The following is an 18298-nucleotide window of genomic DNA, read 5'->3' as shown; positions in this document are numbered from 1 at the left end:
TAATGACAAAACAGCTTGCCTTAACACAAGTGCACACACATATACAGTATGCACGCATATAAACACACACACATACATGTACACACAGCTCCAGCCACAGTCAGCCACTGTCATGGTCATCTTATTGGACCAGGCAGATTGTCACCTCTTCTGATTCCTGCAGGCACACACAAATGAGAGCTACTAATTGCCTTGCTGGGGCACCGACGTGACTTGCATGTGACTGGGTAGGTCTGGACGCATGGGAGGGTTTATGTGTCTGTAGTGAGTTGTTTGAGTGAATCACTAAAAGGTGGAACTTTGAAGAGGGAAAAAGTGTTTTTGTGTGTGTTGTTATGCAGGATGAATACTCATCAGTCTGGTTGATGGCACAAGGACCTGAGTGAGGAGGTTTTGAAGTGTCCTTAGTGCCTGTTAAAAAAATCCTGTTATGAAAAGGTGAACATGAATTACAAATCACACTGGCAATCTTACCTTGGCCTGGCCTCAATGTCGTGCTGAAAACAATGAGAAAGAGAGAAAGAGAGAGAGAATAAAACATTTAAAATCTTTGCACAGGTGTTGTGGATAACAAATAAAAGGTAAACAACATAATTTACATCAACGTGGTCCACAGCTGGCATGCCTCTAAATCTGACCAATTAATTTTCACTTTCATCCACCAGTTGTGCTCATGTGTATTCATGAGCTTTTAAAGGAGCAGTCTGAAACAAAGCACCAGGTGAGCCGCAAGCATTATTCACGTGCTGGCTTTTCTGTTTAATTTTGATTGGGGATTAAAAGATTTTTCTCTGTCAAAATGATGGACATGATTCGTTGACTGACAGACAATATGTGACGGCTAGAAAAACATTGCAAGCAAAAGGTTTATTCATGAGCCGAATGAAAAATTTAATCACATTTCAGATTCCGTTAATTTCTAGAAGCTGTAAATGCATTATTTCACAAGGCTTACCCGGAACATTTAAATTATTGCTATGAATCCACACCAGTATACTCAGTATGTAGCATGCCAAACACACAGCTCCAGTATGCATGCACCAGACTTGACATGGCTATCATGTACTAAAGCCAAACTACTTGTTATACAATTCCTGATCTCAACTGGTTTATTTTCAGTCCGCAGGACCTTGAGCACGAGACAGCCTCTTTTGTTACCTTTAATATTCATCCCCAGCACTGATTGTACTGTAGCACTACACCTTGACTCCCAGCGCAAGACTGCGCCGCCAGAAAGGGATTTTGACACTGTGTAACTAATGGCAAGTGGCTCCTCGGCAGCACAGCAGATGAGAGGAGAGCTGCGGGGCACTGACTGACTGTCTGCTTCACTGACTAAGATTTGGCTCTAAATTTAATTAGCTTCAGATCTGGACAAATACATAGTTTCAAATATTGGAACTCAGTGATATTTCTTCTTGGTTTACCTTGTCAAACACTTCAATAGAATCAAAAGTCAATTTGTGAAATCAGAGAGCTCTTGACTGGTTGCTGTACGGCTACCTCTACAAAAAGTACACATTTGCAAACTTCTTCGTCTTCTGTTTCTCCTTTGTTTGGTTGGTTAACTCACATATCATTAGCTGACAGCTAACAGTGGCAGGTTTTAAGACACCCAAATAGAAGAAGACATGCACAAGTTCCCAAGTCTTCTTTAAATTAAAACTGCAAAACCACTCTTGTTGTTGTTTTTAAAATATACCTGATTTTATGCATTAAAAACACTTAAAGACAAAAGGTTTTGGTAGATACATTTCGGTCCACCACCCTTAGCTGGTGAGCCAATAAGTGGGCTGTACATGGGATGTCATTGATAAAGAGGTCAACCTATTCACAAGTGAGTAATAGCTACACATTTGCATATAAAGCGCAACACTTGCGTTATATTAGTTTTTCCATCAATATCAGTGATTCCCCTGAAGAGACCAAAATCAACAATGAAGTTATCCCACTACCAAGTATTGTCTTTGATGCCCTAATAATACCTCAATATCTGCCATGACTTTATCATTAATAATATTAGGGCAGTCATTTCCAGTGATCAGATGGAGTCAGATGGTATGCTATGCTAAATGCTAAAAGCAGAATATACTTTGTTACTATTTGTCTGGTTTCAACTTGGCTGCATACCACACCAGTCCATTTTCTTGATTATTCTATGTAAATAAGTGTTGAGTTAGTAATACGCACTTTGATATTTGCTTTGATTGCATGATATAATAATAAAAGTGGAATGTTACTATAGTCCCAGTTGTGTGCTTTGTTTTCATTTGGTCCAATTAAAGAGTTTTTTTAGTGCCACTGCCCACAAAATTGAAATAAATTTGCTGTTAGAAAGAAGCTGACAGCTATAGAGGTTTGTTCCAACTGTAATTACTATTGTTACCTTTGCAACAGTATAGAGAAAAATCATACCTTCAGGGTTGAATAATACCAGATTCAACATTTCCTATATTATTCACATGGCCTGGGGCAGTTCAGTCAATATGTGCAAACATAAAAACTGGTCTCTCAAAGTTAAGAACCTGGACTTGAAGCTGGTAATGGTAAATTATGAATGAAGCAGCTTCAGGTTGCATCTTTTGATGTCGGGCACACTATCAGTTTCATAGAATGAAAGCTTTATTTCAAAAGTATGCTGTTAACTCATTCAACAAAGAATCTGTTGGGGCACACCCTCGACAGCTCAATGGAAAAACGTAGTGTAAATTAGTATATAGTATAAGCCCACCTCAATCTGTTTTTAGTATACACTGCAATGATCTGTAAGGAATACCTACCTCTAAAATGAAAGATAAATTTCATTTGACATTTCATTAGTTCAGTCATAAATACTCAAAATGTAGAAAAAAGTATGTTTATCGTGATATCAGGGAATAGTCAGAGGGCTTCATTGGTGCATGGTGTACCTTTAAAGCCAATGGGGGTATTAAAAATGAAAAAAAAGTATGGGGAAAAAAGAGCCTTAACACCAAGCTTCATCTTATTTAAAAAGGTAGAGTAGGTAGGTTGTTTCATATTAGCCTCTGAGCAGTTCACTGTGACCGGGGTCACGGCTGACTCAGGGTTGGGTCACTGGTGCAGACTCCCAATGCCTGGCTAATGAGGCATCTTGGCTTTCCTTTCATGCCAGGAGTCCTTTATAGCTATATAAAGTGTTGAGCCTCTGCTTTTCTAAACATAATCATAGACTACAGCAACCGTACACAACCTTTTCAGTCAAATGTGACCTAACGCAGTTGCACAATAAGGTGGGCAATGCAGACACAAGTGGGCTGACATGTACATGTTTTTGTTACCTATTGTAGCATAACTGTAATGTGTTTATATATACATATATGTATGTATGTACATACATACATACATATGAGCCGGCATGTCATGTATTTCATTGTCACTCATCATCATCATGAGGTAGGCAGCAGCGTGAAGGGTCTTGCCTAAGGACCCACACTGGATGATGGGTCATTGCTCATTGCGCTCCGAGGGGGATTCCAACCTATGTTCCCCCGTGAATGTCCCGTGGCCTACCACATCGAGCTATATAGATATATATATATATATCAATATATCTATATCTATATATATATAGATATATATATATATCAATATATCTATATATATCTATATATATATAGATATATATATATATATATATATATATATATATATATATATATATATAGATATATATATATATAGATATATATATATATATATATATATATATATATATATATATCTATATATATAAATTAAAAAAAAAAATCATATCATGATCATCATCATTCTACCTACTGTACAGGATCTATCTACACCTGTCTATTCTGTACATACCTGAGTATTCCTGCCTTCTCTTTTTAGTGTGTGTGTGTTCAGTCAGTGTGTTCACTTTGCTCTCTCTGTGCATCTGTATCAATGTTTTAGATGACATAAATCTTTCTGTGCTTGCACCAGTCAGGCAGAAAGATCACTTCCTGCCCAGTGACATAGCAATGTTTTTTTTGATTACTGTAAAGTCATCAGGGAATGTTCAAGTAAACACACTATGTGGTTGTACAAATGAGTACCTACTGGCACTTTTTAATAAAAATGTAGAGACTGAGAATTTTGATAATAAATGGACTCAGACTGAGACAAACTCTCTTAATATATTCTCCCTCTGGCTCCCACTGATTGGTCAATTTTCAGAATCCTTTTTTCTTTATTGTGTGTGTGTATGTGTGTGTGTGTGTGTGTGTGTGCGTGTCTACACCTGTGTTCCTGTGCCTGCATGAAAAGAAAAATTATTAACAGAACCAGAGGTAATTTGTTTGTTTGACCTTAAGCAAGAAGACTCACCTCAATTATGTGGTCTATTCTTTGGGGAGCAGTTTAAAGGATGGGTGTTTTAAGCAGGTAATAAGTATTTTACATCATAGTTGCTCCATTCAACAGGCCTGCTGTTATATGGCTGCAGTATGTGATATTCTTACAAAGCAGAAATTGCTTTTCAGACTTGGCTCCAAAGCTGCTAGTCTTTCTTTTCTTGTAAAAAGTTGGAATCTAGACACTACTTCCAAAAAGTGCTGAAGGCTATAACTGTAGCTCTCTGGCAAACAGGATTAGACTGTGCTTTACAGGAGGTGAAATAAACAAAAACCAAAACAGCAAACAGGATCAACATATTTAAATATGTATTTTCATTTGAACAAAGCTGAAGGTAATGGCTTTGTTTCAGTGCAGTTTATTTATTGTTTTTCTATTCTTAAGTCAGCTTATATCATGGTTTCATTCATGGATTTCAAATCCCAAACACTAATTCACAACAGTACAGGACTTTAGGAACAAGAATGACTATAGAATATACACTACTGCAGCTTTTGCTGGTAGTGGGCTGCAGTGCCGATTAATTGTAGTAGTAGATCAACATAAAATGAAATCTTTTTCAAATATGATTAGCACTTTCCTTCTTTTTGTACATTGTAAACTTTATTGTTTTTTGACTGTTGGCAAGACAAAACATCACTGTAAGCTATGGCAATTTGAATTTTGCCATTTTAAACAATTACTGTAACTAATTAATCAAAACAATTATTGGTAGATTAATCAAAAAAGGTATTGTTTCAGCCCTAGAATCATAGATAAGGAGTACCCTACACAGTTCAGTGGAACTGCAGTAATGAGGCAAGTGAATGATTGTAGTTCAATGTGCCATATGTAGATACTATGAGGCAGACAGACAACCAGTGGTAGAGTGATTGAGCAAGTAGGAGAATTAATGTTTAAGTCAGTTATTCTCTGGATTCACGAGGCTCTACACATCTAAAATGTTGTACCAAAGATAAAAAAATTCTGCAGGTGTTGGTAAGTTCAGGTGGACTTGATGTAGCGCTTCCTCCTAACAACTGTTTTGGTACCTCCATGTTGGTTCACTTCAAATCTCAGACTACACATACAACTCACTGTGCGTATGCACATACACACAATAAGATACATCATTGCTGAATAAGTAAATTGCTGCACAAGCTACCTCTCTACACCTACACACAAGTCTCCTGTGTAAATATATTTCCAAATAACACTGCCCACTACTTACTCCAGGGATAACTAACACATGAGAACAAACAGGGTAACCATCGACATTCAGTTAGGGCCTTAATAAACCACCATGGATTAATTTCTCAGCTACAAAAGCAATCCGCACATCAGCTACCACCATTACTGCAGCCTCCCTGGTCCTTCACAGCATCGCCAGGGAGCACTCAAGCCTCTTCCTGACTGCGGTGACTAAAGTATAGAGTGACAAATGGACCAATGGAATATTTTAATTTGGGACCTATAAGCAGTAAAAGCCTCCTCTTCAATGTTCAAATGAGAGATGAGGGAGTGAAGGGCTGCAGAATCTAAAGTGATGTAAATGCATTGATATGGCATGCATGTTGAGTTAACGTATGTGTAAATGTATAAATTACATACTGTAACTGCACACATGCTCAGGTGTGAGCAGTACTTTGGCAGAAGAACCTTACTTTTACTAGGAGTGAAAGGAGTATCAGTGTACCCAGCTGCTGTGTTCATAACTGACAAATATTGTAGCCAGAGGACAAACATAGTTACACTTGTGCTTCATCAGCCAACAGCTCAGGATTTATTGGCATCTAACTACCTGTATCATACTGACACAGCTGACTGTATGAAAGGAAAACTGCTTTTCTCTACACGAACATAATGTATGCCCGAATAAATACAGCCAGTTCCTCCTTTCATTTGGAACAAAGCTGTGTATGGTGGCACCTGTTTACCATATTCATTTTGCCATAATGACTATGCAGCAGGTGCTACAGTCATTAAAAAGATAATCCTTTAAGTTGAAGGCAAGGGATCAAGCCTCCATGGCTGCAAGCATCCACCCTGCTTATGTGTCTTTAAGCAAGGCACCAAGTCCTTACCAGCAAGAACGTTTTAAAGTTACTACTGACTGTCCCATGTTATAAATTATGAATAATAACTATGTACAGCATGCACTGTAAAGGTGGCTACACATGATCAGCAACATAACAGCTTTGTGCTGGCTAGCAAATTGTTTGTAACTGTTTAATGACAAGAGCAATAGTGTCCAGTTTTACAAGGCTGCCCTTAACAACTTTGGAACCGGACCTCTGTGTTTAAAGTTTAGATTAATTAATCATTTACCCTGTTTGCTTATGTTCTTTCAAAGACCTTGTGAAGTGACGTGATGTTGTCATTTAGGGTGTCAGTTTTGCTCAAATATGGGTAATGCCTTGGTTTTTCATTCATTCTGGTAACCGCTTTCAAGTCTCAGCAAAACTTTTGTTCAGAACAAGCTAAGACTAGTATGTGACTAGTAAGTTACTTTAAACCAACCTACACCTCAGAATCAAGTAGATCCAGTATAACTGGTCAGACAAATTCACATAGATAAAAATGTGAAAGTTTAAAAAGCCTACCTTAAACATAGACTGTAACTGGGATGAAAAATCCCATGAATTACTTTCACAGAGAAATTACCTTAGATTCAGCCATATTTGAGCAAGGCAAATACCTTTATGAAACTGTAGCTTACGTAGGGCAAACAGTATGAAGATATGAAGGAGAAATGGTTTTTCTAAGTAGCCAAAGCCTCCAAGCTTAAAACATCACACTGTATAAATTACAGCATGCTGGATGTCAGTCACAATCCTGTACATACCTGAGTATTCCTGCCCTCTCTTTTTAGTGTGTGTGTGTTCAGTCAGTGTGTTCACTTTGCTCTCTCTGTGCATCTGTATCAATGTTTTAGATGACATAAATCTTTCTGTGCTTGCACCAGTCAGGCAGAAAGATCACTTCCTGCCCAGTGACATAGCAATGTTTTTTTTGATTCACACACTGGACTTCTGTGACATTACCAACTTGCTAACCTTTCTACCTGCATTTTATTATGCAGTGACTGAGATACACAATGCTGATTGTACAAAAGCAGTTTAAGAAGCAGAATAAGGATAATAAGGAAGGAAGGTTCTTCTCACCTGCACTCTCTGGGCTGGTCCAGGCCCTGCTGCGAGGGCCTGTGCTACCACTGCAGGACCTCCTGCCTCAGCCTGTTCTAGCAGGCACAGCTGGTTTGTGATGTTGGCCATCTCTTCCTGCAGGCGCTCAGTTTGGACACTGATCTCGGCAATTTTCTCAGCAGCGGATGCCGTCAGGAACGCCTCTTTGAGGTCTACCAAGTGAAGGGTCCTCTTCTCCTCCAGACGCACCAATCTGCGGAGCTCATCAAACTGGCTGTTCACATAGGCCTCTAGCTCCTCTGTAGACATCTAAGATATGGAGATGAGGCACGGGACACAGAGAGGGAGAGAGCATGGGTGAAAGAATGAACGGGGCAAATTTAAGTAGAGGAAGTCCACAAGTTACCAAGATGGAATGAGATTCTGGTCCGCCATTTCAAATGAACCTGAATGGACTACTTCAATGCAGGTATGAATCACTGCGATGAACTCATAAAACAGAAAAGCGGTGATAGACAACAAGTAGCCTAAATAAAAATAGCAATGAGATGACAATAAAATTGTAAGGGTATGAATTGAGCATGCAGAGGCGAAATAGAGACATGCATATGAGATGACCACAGTGTAGGGGACAGACAGAGACTTCTATCTTTTACTTTGACATGTGAATATTATTTTAATAAACCTACTGGTCTCTGTCATGCAGTAGCTAATTGATAGCATGAAGCAGATCCCCTGGAGGCAAACTCCATGCATCCCATCTGTAGATAGAGACCTCAGAGGCTCCTTCTACCAAAGCAAGCCATCTGTTTGGCTTTCAAGGCAACTGAACTGCTTACTGAGATACCTTTTTAATCCATTTCCCTTTTCCCCAATGAGGCTCTCTTTAGATATGACTCATTACATTAAAACACCTCAATAAACAGACGCCTCCCTACAATCCTTCCCACTGAGATGACTCCACCTCCAACACAGGTGCAGCCATGAGGTAAAACACCCCAAAGTCCCTTGTCATGATCTCTGCTCCTGAATATGTTATAATCACTTCAATCTATGAACGTCAGATGCTCGGTCTCTCTTCTTCCCTTGAGCAGAACATCACTCTCTTCCTTACCATCTATTTTATCTCCTCTCAGCCTCCCTTTCTCCAGTGAAGCAAGGAATCATCAGTCTTTACTGAGGTTGGCAGAGCCACGGCCCCTTGGGGCCCAAAGTTTTATCGTGTATTTGCCATTTCTACACAAGCAATCAGATTCTCCAAATTGCCCATTAAACCAAGCACAAGAAGTAACATTTTTAATTTACTTTCTTTGTATGAGCAGAGGAAAAAATGCACATTGTTCATTCTGAATGAGATGGAGAGACTTAGTTAACATCTAATTGGAAAGCAAAGAGTCATTTTCTCTTTTTGATTCACCAAAATCAATGCCCTGAATACACGTCTGATGAATTAGGAACAACAGACTATAACAGCCTTGGAGTAGCAACATGTTCCATTCCTTGTCCAGATACTCAAGTGAAATGTATTGGTGAATGTTGAAGATAGGAGAGAAAGAAGCATCCTTTTCCAAATCTATCTTTCTGTGCCTTCTTATACTTTAACACAAAGAGCAATAGAAGGAAGTGCTCAAATATAATAAATCCTCTAAAATTACAATATAGGCTGATTAAATCTTCTAAAAGACTCATCATTTTAAACGTCAGAAGTGAGCACTTAAAAAACACATTCTGAAATGACAGGGCATCTACTACTTAATTTCGTACTGGAACAAGAATTTATCAGAATCAGAATCAGAAATACTTTATTGATCCCAGAGGGGAAACTCTTTGCTTTTAATGCTTAAGCTGTTGCTCATGTTTTGATGTCTCCGACGTTTTGCTCTAAATTGGCTCTGATTGAGGTGTCATGGACACCCAATGTGGATCAACATATTCAATATTCAAGTCCAATTCCCCTGCAAATCTAAATAATCCTTTCAAATATTCATTTTTAAAAGCATTGACATATGCTTTGAAACACACCATTTCTCCTTCATATGTTTTTTAACGGTAGCAAAGCACATGTTGCGGTGTACCTGACAACACTAAGTCAATTCGCTGACTTGTGCTGCTGTTACATTATGTTTTAGAATTTACTGTAATCCTGCTATTGACCACAGTGATCGCTGTTCAGCAAAAGTGAAATAGGCTAACTTTAAATATGCGGTGCAACATTTGTGACAACAGATTAGCACTCATGAATGTCTCCGGTTTCATTTAACTTTATATGACATAATTTTACATAGACAAATAAGTAATTCCGTACATATGTATTAATTAAAAGAATACCTCTATCTGTATATTTTGTTCTTTTGTGGTCATGACAGGTTTCAGAGAATGGAAAGAAAGCAGTTAGCATAAATCATGAAGAACAATGCTACCTAAGAGCAGAGCTACAACATGAATAGGGCAGACAGAATTGTAACATAAAATGTATCGTCTTTAGTATCTCATCTGTCACCAACCTGACACATTCCATCACCGCATCTCCCAATCTCCACAGAGCCCCCTGCCCCCTCATCAAGTCCCTGTGGCCTGTGGCAAATGGGGGTCATGATCCTGGATCAGTGCTCTTTGTGTTTGTGGAACAGGAGCCCTCTGCCCTTGGACCTTTCACTCAGTGACAGAGTTTCTCTGAGAATTTGTCCAGCTAGCAAGGAAGGAGCATTCATGCGTGCTAATCTTCATTTGCATTGCTGCAAGCTGAGGCCACGAAATGAGGCCTCGGGAGAGACAGCAACACACTGCTTACAAGGGCAGAGTTAGAGTAAGGACAGGGGATGAGAGAGAGAGTACAGGCAGAGGTAGGACATCAGGCTAACAGATTAAGAAAGCTAATTTATTTTTCAAGCAAAGGTAGGATGTTAGGGCAAGCAGATTAGGAAAGCCAAATTCTTTTTCAGTCGTGTGTTTAACATGCTTTGTATTATTACTGTAGAACCGTTGTTATCTGAGAAATTCAGGAATGATGGTAATGCAGGCAAATGAAGGACTAAAAAGGCTTTTGTCAGTTCACACCTCATATATGCAATGTAATCTGCAGCCATGCCTGTCTACCAAAATGGTAATTTTAACCAGAAAATGCCAACTTGAATCTTGATTTCATTACTTTAGGAACAATTTATGTGGGAGATGTGAAAGGTGGGCTGAAAGTTGACTCTCCCTGTGACAAAAAACTAGGATCTGTGGCTTACTATAAATAGAAAACTGCTTAGACATTCCACAAACACTTTAGATAATTACAATATAGACAGACACCCAAACTTCACACACTAGTGTACTTGACTGGCTACAAAAAAGGTTGTGCTACTCATTAGTGCTGATGAAAAAACTGTAGAAAAAGAACCAAAGCCCTTGGGAATGAAAATATATCAGTGTAAAAAACAACAACAAAAAAACTGTGTGTTGCATTACTTTGGTGACACATCAGGGCAGTAAAATGGAAAACTAAAGTAAAATGAAAACAGCTTACAACAAATATCAAAGTAGCCTCAGCTTTTAATCTTAACCTCTTCAACCGCCTAACACTTTAGTGGATCCATCATTACAAATGCATTTTGTGGACAAAGCATTTTAATTTCTAGTTAACTCCCAAAGTTTCAACAGACACCAAATACGTTACTCAAAATTACATGTTAATACAATGCCCAAGACATCTAGAATTTACTGGTTGCTACAATGGTGTAGACAAAATAGTGCCTTCTTGGACTTAAATTTAAGCATCCTGCAGCTTCAGTAAAGTCATGAAAAATGCAAATGCAGAATATAGGCTATTTTTCGAAACTGGCATAGATAAAACATTTTCGTCTCTCTAACTTTGATGCATGTGGGGAATTTGAGAGCACTAGAGTTCAAATGGTGAACTTTCTTTGAATATTCTCACTGCCAAATCAGTCCATCCTGCTGCTTAATCAAAGATCTGTTTTGTGTGATGCTTTTTAAAAAAGGCCTAAACAGCATTAATAGAACATTAGGCGTAAATGGATTTGAACTGTCCTTGCCCTTGGCAATAGTGGCACTGTTCCAAGTGAACACTACTCTTTTCTCTCTCTCACGCTCTCTTTTATCTCGTACAGAAATGAGATTCTCCAATTTAGCCTCTATAACAACACAGCAATACATAGAAAGTTAATTTGAAAAACACCAGCTCTTCAAAAGTCATATAAAGTAATATAAAGTGGGAAAGTTAGAGAAGTTAAAAGAGGGAGAGGAAAAAATAGACAGAAGGCCTTTGGTTTTATAATAGTAGAGTTTCAATATCCTGCACCTTTTTATTGGTTTTGAGAGAAGCAATGTCAGCCAAGCAACCTTCTGGGGAATGATACTGAGTAATTCAATTAAAATGCTGTGAGTAGAGATAGAAAGGGAATGACAGCCTTAAAGAGCAATGGGAGAGAGGGTAGAGAGAGGAAGAGGAGGAGGAGGAAGAAAAGGATGAGGTAGAGAAGGACAAGAAAAAGCAAGATGAATAAACCTAACAGCAGCAGCCAAGTCTTTTCATGCCTCTCCCATCTGTTCCTCAACCTCGGCTCCCTAAGACAGCTTTAATGTGTCTGCTGCTCTTGTAGATTTTATGAGGTAGGGAAAATGGATGTAGCCACTGCACATATATACACATTTGTGACTGGGCTGATGTCGCCGTGCTGCTTCCAAATAACGGACTCATCTCTCTGCAGCTGCAGAGAGTGGCTCAACAGGCAGCGCGTGCCCTAGACGACACACTGCGCGGCAGAAAGTGAGTAAATTAAACATGAAAACGAGGTAAATATGCTGACTACCTGCTGTCCTGGTCTGAAGCCACAACATGCTTGACATATCATTTCCAGTTCTTTGACAATAGGAAATGCAAGCTGACTGGCTGAATGACAGACAGCCATCAAGGCCCCTCGTGTTATGTTATGCCTCTGGTCCGCCATCAATATGTATGCATTATATGCATTATATTCCAATCCCCTGTGGAGAATGGAGATATGAGCTTTGAAAGATTAAAATACCCACACCTGCGGCAAAGTACATAACTAAGCAGGCTAGATTTAATAAGCACAAGCTAAGGGTTAAATCTTTTCATTCACCCTTCACTTCCTCACAGACAGCTGCTCACACCTCTTCCTCTCTGAAGTCCTTTACCATGCACTTTCACCTCCTCCAATTTCTCTCTCTCTCTCTCTCTCTCTCTCTCTCTCTCTCACACACACACACACACACACACACACACACACACACACACACACACATAACTTTCTTCACCAGGAGCAGTCACTCTGATGGTTGCCAGTCATGCATAATAAGAAATGCTGACATTTGAGGGTGCAGACGGGACACACCGACAAATCCACATAATAACATAGTGCCCGGTGAGTGAGGAGGTAAGTAGTTTTCGCCGAGCACACTGCACCTCTACAGTGGAACAGCACAAGACTAAATGTCCAGGAAGTCCTTGGGGCAGCATTGATATTTCAGTATGATAATAGACATGAACTCAGGTGGGGTGCCGGCTGCCAGTAAGTGTTACCTCTCGCAGGTCAGTCAAATTAACCTTCTACATTATGCCACTGTGCTTGGGTCACATCTCTGCAGGTACTGAGTAACGCTCCTGTGTGCCGCTGCTCTCCAATGGTTTCAGATACAGTATTATAAGCAGAGCTTTAGGAAGAACAGGTGTTGCAGGGGTGACTGAGAGAGCAGGTGCAGCTGCTGTTGATGGTAAATAACCGAGACCATAGCTGAGACCTAGCTGTACATCCCTGATCCTGCAACTCACTGTTACATCTCTCACTGCACAACACGTGTATGTGGTCAGGTTTTATTTTCTGTGGTTGAACATGCCCCCACTATGGCATCTGTGATGGAAATATAGCCACTGTTTTCAAGGTTGACTTGTCATGAAAATTCAGTTTTTATTTCGGTTGATATCAAGAGAAAGGTGACTGTGTGTGTGAAATACACTAGGCAGACTGCATTTCAGACGGCAACCGGGCGAAGACAAAAAGGTTGAAATAAAGTTATGATCATTATTTCATAAGTTGTGACCCTTAATTTCATATCTTTGTTTGATATTACTGACTGAGACAATCTGAGTGGCACACGTATATTCTTGTCACTTTCCTATCCCTCAATAACTACCATGGAGTGTGCTTTTGCACAAGGCTGCACAACTGCCATCAGTATAAAACTGAGGTCAACCTTGCTGGTATGAGTATAGAGGTGTGTGTGTGTGTGTGTGTGTGTGTGTGTGTGTGTGTGTGTGTGTGTGTGTGTGTGAAAAGATAACAAGTGAACAGAAAAAGTGAAATATCTGTACACTGTAATGCAGTCAAATACAACAGTACTGTTTTAAATACTAACTTTGTGATTGTTAGTGTTGATTCATCACTGTGGTTGATTATGAGGGTGTAATGAGTATTGGTGTTATATTGGGCTACATTATATTGAAAGGTGTCTTGAATATTTTGTCCACCTCATTCATTTATACGGAGGTGTAAAAAATATCAGACATATATTTAACGCAGTGTATACAGTACATCCACCCTCTAAGTCCTAGATTGAATAATTGAAGGTTTTTCTGTCACCTTAACAAGTTCAACAAGGGTTTAAATATAGCTTGAGGGTATTCTGTATTCAGTATTCCTCTCTATTTTATACATGACTATGCCTAAATCACAGTCACTTTGAAAATACAACCTCTGACTTAGCACAGAAGTGCTGAGTCAAAAAAGTGACATCAACTGAAGCCTGGGAATGACATGACTCAGTAATCACACAATGATGCCATCACAAGCTTCAAATAGAATTATATCTGCAGAAACCCAATAGGCCAGATCTGTGATCTGTGAATGGGGTGGCATGATAAATATATGGATTGAAATAATTGTCTCTCATGTTTACTACCCAATGCCTTTATGACATAATCTCTTTCTAATCCCTCTTTATCTCATTCTAGACTGCTGTGTCTCCACCGCTGCAGTGTCTATACTGCTGCAGTGCTTACTGTTATACCCACTGAATTAGAAATGAGTAATGGCTCATTTTCTTTTGCTCTGTTATGGCTCCCAATAGCTTGAAACCAGGTTGTTTTTTTAACCTTACCTGAAACCTACAAAACTAATAAGATGCTATAATCGTATAGACATAACCTATTTGATAAAAATACTCATTTAGCTTTTTTGAATTACGCTAAAGACATGGCAAAAATAATAATCACACATTCATGGTCTTCAAATCAGATTGTGAGCAATCCAAACTGGGCTTGGTAGTTAGGAAAGTCATGGACTGGGGCAAATGAAATATAAAATTGCATTTAATGTAAAAATGGACCTGCAAGTTCTGCAGTGTGAATTTGTAAGGCTGACTGAGACTGCTTGGCCTAATTATGTACACAGATAAAACTGAACATAGACTAAGATTTTCCTTTGTTGAAGACAGGCCTAGGATCCATAGCAACAAACCTTGAAGCCACTAGTATATACTGTTTAACAATAGGTCATTAAATTAAGATGAAACAAAACAAAGTATGACCACCAATTAATACATATTAAGCTATTTCAGATTATTTTATACATGTGTACATACTGTCCCTACTACCATCACCTATCAGTACATTTTGAAAAACATGAAATAATTTTAAAAATCCACAGCAAAAACAACCTTCTCTATTTATGGTTTGTGCTATTTGCAGCAATTACAACTACACCGTATGTTTGCTATACTTGTTCAGCTTTGTCTGAAATGCTAAAAGTGAACACTGACATCTTAAGACTGCACTGAGAGATATCTTTGTAGGAAAATCATCAGCAAAATAATCAGAACCACATGGCACAATCACATAATGAAAAGCAATGCAATATGCACATGGTACGATGTTATTCCTCGCAATGAGGTAAAATTAATCTTTTATTGCTGAGAAATTCTCATATCATTTGACAAGAGTTGGTTGGAGCTCATTACTAAATGAGAACAGTTGAGTGCAAATCTTTTGGGAGAAGTTTTCTAAAAATGGCTCTTACCCATTTTAGGATTCGACTCAGTGTTCTGTATGCAGGAGTTTGCACTCACCTCAGGGTTGGTCCACTTGGTCTTGATCGTCTCAGCCATCTGTTGTGTACAGCCCAGCAGGTCATAACCCTGCTTGCTCTACAGGTGGAGCAAACAAACACACAGTAAACACAACAGAGTATGCCACTACATAAAACACAGTATGTACACAGAGATTCTTTCTGTGTGACTCAAACAATAATAACAACACCATAACAACACCCGGTTAGCTAATTATTAGTTAATTATCACGCTGTTAATCATTTAGAAGAGCACCAAATTAAATTATCCTTAACTCTATACAAAGAAAGACTGGGCATATTGACATGCTACATGCTCAATGCAATGTACAGCAATTGGAAATCATATCACTACTCCTGGAGATAAAGGGTTCTTTCACATGAATACACTGACACAGGATGCAGGATAAAAGCTAGAGTAAGTTTAGAGTAAATAATGTGGCCTTAGGCTATGTGTGTGTGTGACCCCCTTTCCCTCTCATCAATCCATATGTGGTCTTCTCTACTTTTGTTTTCCAGATGTACAGCTACAGGGCAGAGGATAAAAATCTTGCTCTGTAAATTACAGTCAGCACACCATGAGGGTCATTACTACTGTGGCTAAATGCACCGGCTTTGTGTGACAATTTTCAAATGAGGCTCTTGCTGAGATTTTCTGATTCTGTTTATTTTAGTGTTCACAAACAAAACCTTTGACTGTTCAAAATATTAATCCAAAACTAAGTCCTGGTTTCTGATACTATCACACCCTGTTAATTAGTCCTCTGTGCAATAACACAGTTCGAATGTGTTCAGTGTGCTGATAACATCGGACTCTAAATGGTGCTATGATCATCACAAACACTATGCTCTGCAGAACTGCGCCCATAGTGATGATGGAGTTATTGTCAAAATCAAGCACAGCATTGGCCCGGCTTACTAGACCAACTGCAATGTTACACGGAATGACTGGCGACTCTGTGGACCTATTAAATACACCTGAAGCAAAAAGCCATCTGGGAAATGGAGGAAAAGTGAAGCCATAATTGGCACCAAACCAGACAGAGATTGGGATGTAATGTTTAATTTCCATTTGACAGTTTTCATAGAAATTATTTATGTAGCTGTGTAACTCAATCCATTTATTAATGGTATCATGTGGGTGATCATGAGACATTGTTGTGTATAAAATATTACACAGAGTTCTTGCAGAGCCCTGGTGAGTTGACTTAAAGACTACAGGGCCTACAGCTATTGGCATACTACTTAATACTGAATTAGAAATGCAAACCAGATAGGCAATGCTCTGAATACATTATGTTATACATTACAGAGCAGCAGATGTTGTGGAACATGCTTAAGTACAGTAGAGGTCAAATACAGCAAAGCACACATTGCTGCTCTACCATATATAAATCTGTCATGTTGTGTGTGACTCACCTTCTGCCACACATAGGCCTCATGCAGAGTGATGATCTCATGTTCACGGTGCTCCCCCTGCACGGCACACACCACGCAGATTATCTTCTCATCTGGTTTACAGTAGAGGGAGCCTTCCTGCCCATGCTCTTTGCAGCGCAGTCTCTCTACTGTCACAGTGTCCCTCTTACCAGCCTCTCCAGCAGGCATGGCCTCCTGCCCTGCGTCTGCACCTTCAGCTCCATCACCCAGCACAGCCTCCAGCTGCAGACCATTCTGGGTCCCTTCTTTTTCCCCAGCATCACCACTCTCATCGCCATTAGCCACTGCCACTCCAAGTAATGCCATCCCCTGAATCGCACCCATTCCAGCTGCCCTCTCCGCACCAGCCTCATCCTCAGCTCCACCTCCAACTCTGGAGTCTCTGTTAGTGCCAAGTCCATTAGCCTGTGTCCCCTCGTGGTTATAAGGCGTTATCGGGTGACGTGTGCTGCTGGCATGTCTGTCAGCATGGACATGGCAGAAGGCAAAGCTGCAGATGTGGCATGCTTGTGTGGCCGGTTGGGCCTCGTCAGGCTCGCACGCATCACATGACCCATCCATCTGTGGAAGTTCCTCTTGTTTCAGCCCCATGGCTCCTTCCTTGGGTTCCCCTTTGTGGTCCATGGTAGCTGATAATAGTTCTGGGGGTTAATCTTATAGGAGACACACAGAGTAGAGGACAGGTTATTAATAGCTGTGACCTTCTGTGAACAGCTCTCATATTTGCAGTGGGGAAAGTCCAAGATCCTCAGGACTAATCCCCTCTGATATAATATTCCCACAACAGATGATGTATGGAGAGAGCCAAAGTCCACAGTAAACAAGATCCAGAGCAACACTATCACACATGTTATGCAAAAAAACCTGCACTATTTTGCAAGGGCAATAAACAGGAAGACCCCATCTGTAGTCACTGAACTGTCTTTGTGTGCAAACACACTCACTTTGTTTACTGACTCACAAATAGAAAGTGCTGAGTGTGTACGACTGTATCCTCAGCATGACCGAACACCCACACTCCCCTTCTCTCACCTCCCTCTGTATGTCATGAGGCCCTGGACTTTGTGTGTTTTGTATTTATGCCCTATCACCCTCACCCTCTTTTCAGTTCACTCTGCAGGAGTGAAGCTGAAAGACGGTGCATGCCTTGTACACAGAACACACACACACAAAGAGACATTTTTTTCTTCTCACTTTCTCTTTCTCCTCGGAGCCTTCCTCTCCCGAGCTGTTTGTGTACTCTTTTACACTGCTGACACAAACAACCGGTAGAAA

At 39.7% G+C, this 18298-nt stretch overlaps 1 protein-coding gene across 4 annotated transcripts in view; it reads right to left on the bottom strand.

The window, feature by feature from the left end:
- Window positions 1–18298, bottom strand: part of trim44 (tripartite motif containing 44) — a 45570-nt gene that overhangs the window by 26481 nt on the left and 791 nt on the right. For 2 of the 4 annotated variants that reach the window (XM_044192311.1, XM_044192312.1), the window contains 4 exons: window positions 17003–17676; window positions 15585–15662; window positions 7512–7802; window positions 475–497 (listed from right to left, as the gene is read on the bottom strand). In XM_044192311.1, coding sequence (XP_044048246.1) covers window positions 475–497; window positions 7512–7802; window positions 15585–15662; window positions 17003–17647 — 1037 coding nt within the window. In that variant the 5' untranslated portion in view covers window positions 17648–17676. Of the gene's footprint in view, window positions 1–76; window positions 158–474; window positions 498–7511; window positions 7803–15584; window positions 15663–17002; window positions 17677–18298 lie in introns of all 4 variants that reach the window. The other 2 variants (XR_006377607.1, XM_044192313.1) reach the window with 2 other exon arrangements.

This window comes from Siniperca chuatsi, linkage group LG4 (genome assembly GCF_020085105.1).
Source record: "Siniperca chuatsi isolate FFG_IHB_CAS linkage group LG4, ASM2008510v1, whole genome shotgun sequence".
Lineage (NCBI taxonomy): Eukaryota > Metazoa > Chordata > Actinopteri > Centrarchiformes > Sinipercidae > Siniperca > Siniperca chuatsi.
The sequence above is the reverse complement of the archived record's forward strand: the minus strand, read 5'-3'. Positions and strand labels throughout refer to the sequence as shown.